At 38.8% G+C, this 12,093-nt stretch overlaps 2 protein-coding genes across 2 annotated transcripts in view; one reads left to right on the top strand and one right to left on the bottom strand.

Annotated features, from left to right (window-relative positions):
- LOC108242098 (receptor for retinol uptake stra6) overlaps positions 1-4,091 on the top strand; it is a 17,237-nt gene extending 13,146 nt beyond the window's left edge. The window contains exon 17 of the mRNA XM_017426718.2: positions 2,358-4,091. Within this exon, the coding sequence (XP_017282207.1) occupies positions 2,358-2,605 (248 nt within the window). The 3' untranslated portion in view covers positions 2,606-4,091. The remainder of the gene's footprint in view (positions 1-2,357) is intronic.
- A 1,783-nt stretch (positions 4,092-5,874) lies between these two features.
- On the bottom strand, positions 5,875-10,985 carry LOC108242102 (immunoglobulin superfamily containing leucine-rich repeat protein 2). Its single transcript, XM_017426722.2, has 2 exons — positions 10,875-10,985; positions 5,875-8,786 (listed from the first exon to the last, which is right to left on the bottom strand). The coding sequence occupies exon 2, from the start codon at positions 8,776-8,778 to the stop codon at positions 6,679-6,681; it is 2,100 nt and encodes a 699-aa protein (XP_017282211.1). The 5' UTR covers positions 8,779-8,786; positions 10,875-10,985; the 3' UTR covers positions 5,875-6,678.
- Positions 10,986-12,093: the final 1,108 nt, after the last annotated feature.

Raw genomic sequence — 12,093 nt, 5'->3', positions numbered from 1 at the left:
GTTTTCTTTTAATTTCCTTAGTCTTAATGAGAACAAGACAGACGTTGTCTTGTTTGGTCCAAGTTGCTGTTCCTCTCCCAGTGTAGATCTTGGCTCACTGTCATTTTATCTCAAAGACTGTGTCACCAATCTGGGGGTGAAGTTTGACTGATTTTAAATTCGAAAAACAGATCAGCAGTGATGTTCAGAAAAGTTTTTATCAGCTTCGTCAAATATCAAAGGTCAAACCAATCCTAACAAGATCTGACCTGGAGAAATTAATCCACGCTTTTATTACAGCTCGTCTTGATTATTGTAATGCACTGTATGTAGGCATTAGCCAGACCTCTCTTGCCCATCTGCAGCTTGTGCAGAACTCTGCTGCTCGTTTGTTAACTCGGGCCCATAGGCGCGAGCACATTACTCCCATCTTGGCGTCCCTTCATTGGCTCCCTGTGCACTACAGAATTAATTTTAAGCTCCTGTTATTTGTTTTTAAATGCTTGAACAACCTGGCCCCACCATATCTATCTGAGCTGCTTCAGCCTTACTGCCCGCCCCGATCCCTAAGATCAGCTGATCAGTTACTGCTGACAGTCCCCAAAACTAGGCTGAAGCTCAGAGGTGACAGAGCATTTGTTGTTGCTGCTCCCAAGCTCTGGAACAATTTACCTCTGAGTGTCAGGCAGGCCTCCTCTCTTCCTGTTTTTAAATCTCTTTTAAAAAACACACTTTTATTCTTTGGCTTTTAACACACTGTGATTTTTGTCTTTCTTGGCACCTTAAAACATACCTGCTGTGAACCCGTATGTGTATGTCTCTTTTTATCTATTTTTCTTTTTATTTGTTTTATCTTTTTCCATTTTACTGTTTTTATCTATTGTACAGCACTTTGATTACCCCTGTGGTTCTTAAAATGTGCTATAGAAATATAGTTGATTGATTGATTGATATTAAATAAGTTTATGCTCTGTAGTTCTGAGAAGGCCCAGACTACAGGCAGACCAGCAGGAGCTAAATCTAACCAGTATTTGTTATCATAAATAATAACAAAAAAAAAAAAAAAAAAAAAAAAACAAGCTAAAATTCTACATAACTAAAACCAAACACAGAAATGAAAGATTACCAGATGGAATCAGGCCGCTGACTGAAAGAAAATGGTAGACTCTGACAACAGCATGGAGAAACCAGGTCGTATATAAGCTGGGAGAGGTGATTACTGAGTGAGTGCAGGTGGGCTAATTAACAGATGAGGGGCAGGTGTGCAAAGAGCTGGAGTCAGGAGAACTCAGGGAAACAATGGGCAAAAATCAAACATTAACAAACACAATAACTCAGAAATACAAAGGAGTGAAAAATCAAACACAAGTAGAATGAAACGCCCTCCACCCCCCAAAAATAGCCAACATGACAGTAGCTTGTTACGTTGAACATGAAACTGAAAAATAAGTCTAAACAAGAATTTCAGCAAAAGCTTCAATGTCAGTCTGTCTGCCAGTGATCTTGCATTTGCTTCATTTATCCTCTGAAACCTCTTTGCTTTTTGAACTTTTTTCCTGTTTTGCACAAGTTCCCAATCAGGAGCCAGGCCACAGCAAAGTGCTTTGATCAGAGATAAAGAAGCAATAATGAGGGTATGGGTGAATCTGAAGTCTCATCACTAGTGACTAAAAGGGCACTCAGAGTGGGGGTTCATTCTTGGTAGGCAATAACCTCAGCCAATTCAAGACCCTCTACTGGATCGGTCTGTATTAAGACGAATCTGACAAAATCTAACTGTATTCAACAAGATCTGGACTCGGCCTGTGTAGCCTTCTGGAGTATATTTGCTGTGGATGAGCTTAAAACGAAGTTAAAATGAAATGATGAGAGTTGAGTTCATTAAATGTGATAATTAATGCTTGTAATGAGAGATGATGATAATGAAAAGGCATTAGTGATGATGAGGAGGGTAAGAAGGGGTTGTAATGAGGAATGAGGACATGAGTGTGAAGGGAAAGGAAGGGTAACCATGAGATAAGAATGAATGGATGAGGGGAAGGGGGGAAGGGAGGGGCTGAGAGCACAAGACAAACTGCTGATAGAATGAGCAGGTGAAAGGCTTCTCTGGTGGTTGAAGGTGTGTTTGAGGCACACCCCTGCTCCCAATCATGAAATTATTAATATTAACTTGATTTCACCTAAAGTTCTAAACTTTTCTCCCAGGAATCCTAAATATATATGTACCAGTAGCCAAAAGGGGAGTAACAAAGTTGTGTCAAACTCTCTTAAATACATGAACATATCTTTACACAGTTACACAGACTGTTCGTCAAGCCTTAGTTGCTCAGTCTGCCGCCTGGTTGTGCCCTCATCCCGCTCCTCCTTCATGCTTTCAGGGATTCAGGAGAACAGACCCAACAAGTCGACAGGAAGCTGGAGGGTTCGCGCTCGCTGGCAGCTGCTCTACACGCTGGTCAACAACCCCTCCCTGGTGGGCTCCAGGAAGCACTTCCAGACGCTGCAGACCTCTGAGAGTGTCCTGAACGGCACCCCGAACCGCAGATCCAAGAAGGAGGCTGAAAAACCAGAAGCAGAGCTGATCCAGTCCCCTGAGACGCCCCCACATCCAGATGAAACAGAATGAGAGCCGTAATTTTGGCAGCAAATTTAATTGGTTTAGTTTGGACTACACTGAACAGAAAGAGCCACAACATTTGTCTAGTTAGATGGAAATGAATGAAAAACAAGCTGTGGACTTGTGCTAGGTTATCATTACATATTTATTAGGTAATGAATAATTATTGGTCAATTTGGAATGAGCAAGAGACAAATCCAGAGCTTATTATTAATAACTACTAGCAAATAACAGCTTACAATGAAGTAGTAATTGGTTAGTTCCATATCCAATTAGCAAGAAATGAATCACAAAATAATGACTAACCAAAACTCCTGATCACTTTTTGGCAAGTATAACGGTTTATTAGCACTTGCTCTCATTTCAGTAACTTATCTTTAGCCATTTAAAAATATATAATCAGGAGTTTATCACAAGGTAATGGTGAATGAGTAATCAGTCAGTTTTCTTTATTCTTAGTAACTAAATAAATTTTGTGGCCTTTATTTAAGGTGGAACTTGTATAGTCAGTGTTTAACTGTCAGACATGATGCTAACTTCAAAGGAGACCCTTAAAAAAGTGTTTGCCTTCACAAGATTTCCTTAAAAACATCCTCTATTTGTTTGGAGGAGTTTGCACATAGAGCTAAACAACTCCAATTGAATTAGGTTCATCACAGTTTGAACTTTTTTTTTTAAAACACTGAATTCTTGTTGTACTTTGTTACTGTTTTCATGCACAGAGAAATTAGTGACAAAAAAAGAACAAAAAAACAATTGGAAAAAAATTCTGCTGTTCAACTACAGCACAAACACGACACATGTTGTTATTTCTTAATATGTGTCCAACTTTTTGGGTCTGAGTCCATCCCAAGCAGACACTCAGACAGTCACCAAACAAAACGTTCTGACAGATGTGACGTCTCAGATCCTAAAAGGCTGTTTGAGACACTTTAACTTTAATTGTACAACTGACTCCTCCGCAGAGCCCTTTGTGTGATTCCATATTGATGCTGGGAACAAACAGGCTGATCAATACGAGTATCAGAGCTGGAGCTGGGGGTCGATGAGGCTCTACGGTTTATTTTAGCCCCGGGTTAATGCAGCCACATCAACACATGCCGATTCTCATGACATCTCAGTGCTTTGATGTTTCGCTGCACCTTTTCAAAAATCACAATGTCAAATTTTACTTACTGAAAACTGATTTTAAAACAAGCTTAGTCCCATGAACACTTTAGCTGCAGTGCTAGATTGAAATTAATGGGGAATATTTTTATTTTCACAGCTGTTGTCGACAGCTCATGGATGTGAATCCTATTGTGTTTGCTTTTCATCTTTGTAACGATCGTAGTTTTAAAAACAGGAAAAGTATAACATTTTTGATGGCAGATTACAGTAATGCCTTTTTCTATCATGATCTCTGTTGTTCACTGAGCACAAAATAATAAAAGCCTCTCTATTAGGATTTTTCTTAATGTTACAAACTTATATATTAAACTTTTGTAATTGTTCATTTTGAGTATTTATTTATTATCAAATCAAATCTTGTGGTTTAATTAAATAGAATTAAACCTTGTGTTTGGTGAATTTACCATTAATTTGTTAAATTATAAAAGCATTAAGTTCATTGCTTTGTTTTTTAAACAAATATCGTAATTTTATGATTTACCACTTAAATATTTCTCTTTTTCTTCTCATCTGTTCACTAAGAGAATTACAAACAGGCATAAATACTTATGCTTTTTAAGAATAAAAAACAGTGCAGGAGAACTATTTAAAAATATTGCATCCTATATTTTGTTTATTTTCCATTTGAGATGACCCTGTGATTTGCAACAAAATAAAAATGATATCAATCTGATACGTTTTGGGAAAGAAAAGACAGGACTAATCACCTCACGAGTTGAGTTTAAACTTTATTGAGGCACATAGGGTTACAAGAGAAATAATTAAAACATACTAAGGGTGTAAAACAGACAGGAAGCACTGACTCCAAGGTATTTTTGAGTATTGAAGACACAACATACTGCAGCTTACATCGACGAGCAGCATGCAGGTTCTACATGGTGGAAACATGACCTGAGATGGACTCAGGACATGTCAGGTAGATAATACTGACCACATTTTACCACCACATTAGGTTATAGTTACACTTTACTCTGAAGTGACCACAGTTATGCTCACGGGAAATGTTCACATTTAGACAAACAGCTGGTTTCTGTCCAACTCTTTGAAACAGTTAAAACATGTAAGCTTTTACTGAACTGCTAATGTTTCGCACATTGACAATATTTACTGTTCACTACATGTAGCTGACATCTTCCTTTATCACTTTGCAGCACGTTTTAAATGTGTCAACCTATTTGTTGAAAGATGAAAATTGTTGCAAGTATTTTTACTCTTCAGTCATTAATGTGGAATTGTTCCATTAGACTAAACTAATAAGACAAAAACACCTAATGAAACAGTTCAACAATATTTTTTTTTTATCACCTTGCTCCAAAGACATGGAAGCTATTGAGAAAAAAAACATACATTTTTTTGTGTTTTTGTGGGGTGGCTGTGACTCAGTGGTTAGAGCAGTTGTTCTCCAATGAGAGAGTTGGAGGTTTGATTCCTGGCAGGAGTCACATGTTGACGTGTCCCCGGGCATGACACTGAACCCCTCATTGCCTCTGATGAGCCCCATTAGTGTATGAGTGGAGTTTAAAAAACTAATTAGACTCTATAGACTGATTTATTTGGATTGGCTTTGTAGAGTGCTGTACAAATGTATGTGGGTAAATGAGGGAAGATTGTGTTGTAAAGCGCTTAGAGCACACACGTCAAACTTAAGGCCCGCGGGCCAGTTTCGGCCCTCTGTAACATTTCATCCGGCCCCCAAGATAATATTTAGATTTCATCAGGTCCGGCCCTCTAGTCTGGGACAGATCAAGTCTCTGATTCTTATTTTGCTTTAAAAAAACTGAGCCTAATTAGTGAAGTTTTCTCTTGACAGTGACTTAGAAGCCAACAATATATAGTTTTAATGTCTGTATGATCAGGTTTTTGTTGATGGCTTTTTAAAAAAAAATCTGTTTTAATGTTAAAAAATTAATTTAAAAGCTGAGTGAGGCATAAAAAATGACTGCTAATGATGTGCTTTTTGAAGTTTGATCTATTTGTCTGTGTTCATTAAAGTATGCTTGCTCTAAATTCTGTATAATCTGTAAAGGTCATTGATATTTCTATATGAATGATTTGACATAATACATCTAAAACCAAGGTTAATTTATGTAAATTTTAATAAATATTGATCATGATTGGCCCTTGGCTAGGACCAAATTTTTAATTTTGGCCCCCTTACGTCACTGGGTTTGACACCCCTGGCTTAGAGTATCCTGGTTAGCTTGAAAGGTGCTATATAAGTACAGTCCATTTACCATTTGTAAAAATATAAAATGACAGTTGAAGATCTGTTTTTTTCCTGACTGCAAGTCATAGGTAAGCCTATCCTCTGCCTCCCTCCATCTTCTTCTTCCACAACTGTGTGTGACACAAAGGCTGCCTATATCTGAAACTATATAAAATAAATAGCTTTTGGTGCAACACCTTCAGCAGCGGGGGTCCCTGCACAACACAGAAGAGCGCTCACTCTCCAAACTGATAGGACACACAAATAAGCCTAGAAAATCCCTTCAGGGTGCCGATGACAGAAAATCTTTTTTGTTAGATATAACTCTGTCATTTCTCAACATAAAATTAGCTTATCAAACTGACATAAAAAAGCAAATCAATGTATTTCCCAAAATAAAAACAATAGTTTTTAGTTAAAAAGAAAGTGCATATATAGCAACTGCTTTCACGTTGAGCCACTTTGTCTACTCTAAAAGCTTACTATATTTCTACTGTATTTTTGACATTTAGTTGCTAGTTTCACAGAAAGGTTTGGGCCTAAAGCAGACACTTTCCTCTGCAGTGTCCAGAACATGGTGGCTGGTTCTCCTCCCTGTCACTCTTACAGCTTGAGTTCTGTTTTGAAGTAATCAATTAATATCATCTCTGGGCGAATTGGCACAAACGGACAACATGAAGGTTTTGAACCCAAACAGATCTGCAGATTAGTCATTAGGATATCTGTAGTTGCTGGTAATATTCACAGCTTCAGCTCCTAAAGGCAACCTGTCGCTGTACTCAGACCCCACCTCACAGTCATCTGTGTTTCCTCTGCAGTGAGACAAAGAGAAAGACTCCGTCACAACACTCTCCTCTGTGTCTGCCTCTTTCTCCCCATCATCTGCGCTCTCTGTCTCCTCGTCGATCTTCTTCTGAGACTCGGTGCGCGGCGGCATGTTTAAGTTCAGGGTTCTCTCTGCGTGGTACTGGTCTTTGGCCTTCAGGATCAGCTTGTAGGTCTTGCTTCTGTATTTGTAGACCAGGTGGAAGCATGTCGCGCCGAGCAGAGGCACGGTGGACACAGTGAGGAGGCAGATGCTAACTGAGATGATGATTAGCAGGTTTGGGACGCTCCTTCTGGTAGCAAACAGGACCTGGACCTTGCAGTCTTCCCCTCTGTAGGTCAGACACAGGGAGTAGTTGGTGCCAGGTCGTAAACCGCTGAACTGATACGTGTTGACGCCTTCCTTGATTCGGGACCACTGCACGGCAGAGTGTTTGCCTTTTGAAGCAATGCACAGATACAAACCGTTTGAATGAACGTCATTGAAGACATCTGGGAAGTCAAAGTTCTCCTCGCCGTCGGACTGGAAGTTCTTGGATGTGGCAGCGGTGGCTCGGCTGGCGCTCCTGCCTTTGGGTATGAGGAGAGGATTGAGACGCACTGTTGCTTCTGTTTCTGACACACCTAAAGCTATAACACCGAAGTCAAATGTGTACTGCTTTACATCCTCCAGGCTCCCGTTCAGGACATGGCTGGAGATGTTCTTGGTGTTCGCTGTCAGGCCACATTTACTGGATTGGGGCAGAAATCTTATTTCTTCATAAGATTTGGAGGTGACGCTTTCTGCAGTTGGAGCTAAGGTGGTCATGTCCATCATAGTGTCTATTTCCTTTAATTTAGAATCAAAGGGGGCCATTTTGTCTGTTTGTTTGTGTCTAGATGGGTTTGTTTTAGTGAAAGTTAGTACTGTGATCAGTGGTCTTATGGGTGTTGGTTTTGGACGTTCTATCACTTTCACAAACACAAAATCCTGAGCTCTACCGAACTCGTTTGTGGCAGAGCAGCTGTAGTTTCCCGCATCTTCTTGTTTGAGGTCCGAAATAAGAAGAGTCCCGTTATTGAAGACTCTAGCAGAGTTTTCAGAGTCCTCATTAGATTCTGCAGAGGTCTCCTCACTGAGGGACAAAACCACCTCCTGCTTTTGGCTTCTGTTGTGAATGTTCCACAGCACCTGTGGCTTTGGGTTTCCTTTAAACTCGCAAGTCAGGACCAGCTTACTGCCCTCATAGAAACTTGAGGAATGAATATTTGGCTCTGTCCATATTGTCACATTTGGGCTTGTGCACTTTGACTCGGGCAGTTTCACAATTAGCTCACCTTTAAGCTCCTCGGGAGTTGCACAGTTGATCGAATTTTGATCCGGAACCGAGATGATGGTTGTTAAAATCCAGTCTCTGAGCCAGTCCAAGGAACAGGTACACGCAAAAGGATTGTTATAAATCTGCAAATAGGACAAAGACACCAAACCATCGAACGTTCCTTCAGCTAAAGTTACAAACTTATTATTGTTGAGTCGAAGGGACTTCAGGTCTGTGAGGTTGGAGAAGGCGTCTCTCGGCAAGTTGGACATCTTGTTGTGGTTCAACCTCAGGAGCTGCAAAGCTGGGAGCTTCTGCAGATCCTCCCAAGGGAAGTCAACAATCCCATTGTGGCTGATGTCAAAATTGCGCAGATGAACCAAAGGTACAAGACTTCCTTGTTCGATGGAGACAATCTCATTGTAGGCCATCCACAGAGACGTCACCTGGGTCACATTATCAAAGCTGCCCAGTGGTATCGAACCGATCCGGTTAGAGGACAGACTGATGGTCGTAACATTGGGAGGTAAACCGGAAGGGATTTCACTTAGATGTTTGTAGGAGCATTCAGCAAAATGCCGACCGTGTTTATCAGAGCAGGTACAGAGCTCCGGGCAGCAGAGTCCAGCAGAGACAATGGTGGACGTCCACAAAATGAAAGAAAAGATGTCTGCAGCCGCCATTTCTGCTCCTGCAAAACAATCACAGTCTGTTTATGAATCAACACATCAAAACTGATTTCTTTTGTCTATTTCACATTAAAATATTACACCAGAGTAAGACAAAAAACAAGTTTAGCAATGAAGGTGAGATACAAGTAAAAGAGTGTGTAAATTTCATAATAAATTAAAGTCTTCTTTTACCAACCTGCTCACATTCAATTTTTTTTTATAATACAGATTTTATGAAACGTCATACTTTAATGTATACATGAAGAATCATATCATGTTGAAAAGAAAGCTGTATTTCCCAAAATAGAGTTGTAAACTCAGGATTAATCCAAACTCTAAATACCTGGAACAAATTTAAATTTAAATTATTGTGAAAAGTTTTTACACAGAGGTTCTTATCAACAACGTCAAAAAATATATATGTTTTTAGGACTAAAATTACCACTCTAAATGCAAAGAGAACAGTCTTTATATATTTTCATAGGTAATTATTAAAAAAATAAAGCCATCACTATGATGGTTGCATTGTACAAAATTTAAAGGAGACATTGGTGAAAAGTATGTAAAATAGGTTATTTGTGCACATAAGAAACTATCTGGTGTGCATGGCAAACATTTTTGCGCCAGATAGTTTCTCTAGCCTAATGAGCCAAAATGACAGCAGACGACTATATATATTAGTTTTCCTGAAAACACAAAATATTTTAAATAATGTCATCAAAAAACTCAATGCAGATTGAGGGAAATTATATAACTATAGTAAAAAAAACATTTCAAAAGTGTTTTGAGATCAAAATATAGCTTAATCGAATCGTATTTCACTTTCCAAACTGAAAACACACTAAATCATAGTCAGTATTTTCTTGTGTGGAACAACGGATTTTGTGCATCAGATACTTTGATGTTGCTCACAAGATATTCCCGGGTGAACACTAGAATTGTTGTGCCCATGTGAAACTTATGGATTAGTTTCTCATGTACACACTACTCTTTCCCGTGTGCTTGGTGCACACAAGAAACCTATTTTTAAATATTTTGCTCACCAATGCGCCCTTAGGCTCAGTAACATGGAGCTTTTCACCAGATTTCTTTTCAAAATTGGTAATGAGACATTATCTGTTAAAATATGGATTCATTTGAACTAAATTTTAGACTAAATGAAACAGAAAGATATTTTGAATTTTCTTAGTTTTGTTTGTTTTGACAAAGAGGGCCTAGTTTCTTTCAAGTAATTTAACCAAAACCTGTCCAGTTGGTGCCACAAAGCACCAAATGGAGCCAGCTGACACAATGAATTTTCATGATTTGCAGCAGACTCATTTACAATTGACAGAATTTATAAATTAGTTCTGAAAAAGATGACAGAAGATTAAAAAGCATCAGTCAGTCAAGAGAAGCTCAGTTTGAAGCTGACACAAGCTGTTATGTTTCAAAAAGTGTTTTAAATCTGGATGTAGGTAAATTTCAAATTGTAAACATTTTGTTTTGTTCTGAAGATAGTTTAGAGAAATGTTATTGAGTTTCATTACACCTCTCTGCTGATCAAAATATCAGTTCTTTTATTGACTTTCTACTCTATTTTCTACTATTATATTTTTAATTCATTATATTTATTAAAAAGATCAGATCACCTCCTAAATCACTAGTTTTTTTTATAATTACCCATTTGACCCCTCTCCAATCAATCTACCGTTTTTTGAATAAATGTCATAATTACTTTGTTTTCTTCCTGTATGTCCTGCATTTAAACGGATTTATGTTGCTATTTGGTTCTGACTTTATACTGTTCCTTTTTTAATTAGCATTTTTTCTCTTCTGGCATCACATACAACACAGCTTGTTTAGGTTTAAAATAAAGTCTAGTCTCCATTTTGAAAAGTAATGTTCTGTTGAGGTGACATTAGTCTGTGTTTAATCTGAAGCAGAGGCTTGTGTCGCAGCAGCTTCTGTCCCTGGTGCTGAAAGACGTGTCTGTCTGTCTCTGTCTGTCTGCACACATCTCGACTCCCAGTAAAACCAGACAGACAAATACCAAAGTTCAGCTTTGCAAAAAAGAGCCCAGGGCTAAAAATTATGCAGCAATAAAAAAAGAAAAGCAGCTTTCTCACCTGATGCGAGGCAAATCCGAAATGCGTCAGCTGATGCTCGCAGACAGGCTGCTCTGGAGTTTCTGCGTCAGTCTGTCTGCGGACACGATGTCTCCTGACTGACAACATCCGTCCTAATGAAGCATCTGTCCTCCTCCTCTGTCTCTGTTCGCAGCAGAGCCGCAGCAACGATTTCCCCAAAAAACTATTTAAAGGGGAAGCGACCTACCAGGTTTGAGTGACTGAGGTGAGAGGAAACAGAATATATTCCTCAAAACAGCAACAAAGGTCATAGTTTGATGGGGACCTCTGAACCATGACAAAAAAGAAACAGGAAGTACAACAAGGACAAAAAACAAAACAAAACGTTTTTCTGCTTAATTAAGACACAAATTTTGCTGCAGGAAATTAGAGCTGAGATTTAAGTAATTGTTAGACTTATTAGGAACACAGTAGTCAGACTGATTGAAAAACAAAGTATAGTTATAGCTATCTTATTTAGATGAGTACAAAATAAAAATAAAACAAATAAAGGTCTGACATGAAGCCCTTTTTTTCACCTGTCCCCTTTCACGTCAGAGTTTTACACAAATCTTGTGTTGAGAAACGACCGCACTGTAGCTAACAAAAAAGGTTATTAGTCATTGGCGCCCTGAATGTGTTTCCTACAACTTATTTGTGTGTCTTGTCAGTTTGGGGAGTCTTCTGTGTTTTGTAGGGACCACCACTGCAGCTGAAGGCGTATCACCCAACACCTTTTTAAACTAAGATCTTACCTTGACAAATGTAATAGCAGTTTTGGTCAAATTTTGAAAAAAAATGTTATTTGCAACTTTCTACCATGTCACTAGATGTTGAGCAACGTGTTAACACTTGTGTATGTACCATATTTTAGCTTGATTTGTGTTAAACTGACTGAGTTATACAAGTATTTGTGTTGGCTAAGGTCAGCAAAGAAGGTTGTACATGTTAATGGGAATTTAGCTGCTTTATTGTTGCACCACATTCTGTTTGTTCTTGATTTAAAAGAGAGATAAATCCTGCCGGATGACAGGAAATTAAAACAGCTGGTGGGCCGAGATCAAAAACAACACTGAGGGCTTTTTTCTTGCCTCTCTTCTCATAAATTGTCTTTAAAGAAGAGAGTGAGACTCCAGTGAGTTAGCAATTCTCCCCTCATAGAATCTTCATGTTGCCATATCAGGATGTGATACAGCTTGTTGAAATGCTCTGAATTGTG

The sequence above is a fragment of the Kryptolebias marmoratus genome, linkage group LG15 (genome assembly GCF_001649575.2).
Source record: "Kryptolebias marmoratus isolate JLee-2015 linkage group LG15, ASM164957v2, whole genome shotgun sequence".
NCBI classification, from domain to species: domain Eukaryota; kingdom Metazoa; phylum Chordata; class Actinopteri; order Cyprinodontiformes; family Rivulidae; genus Kryptolebias; species Kryptolebias marmoratus.
This window is presented reverse-complemented; position numbering and strand designations above follow the sequence as displayed.

Excerpts from the sequence above, each read along its gene's own strand:
- LOC108242102 (XM_017426722.2), bottom strand. The coding sequence starts at position 8,778 with ATGGCGGCTGCAGACATCTTTTCTTTCATTTTGTGGACGTCCACCATT.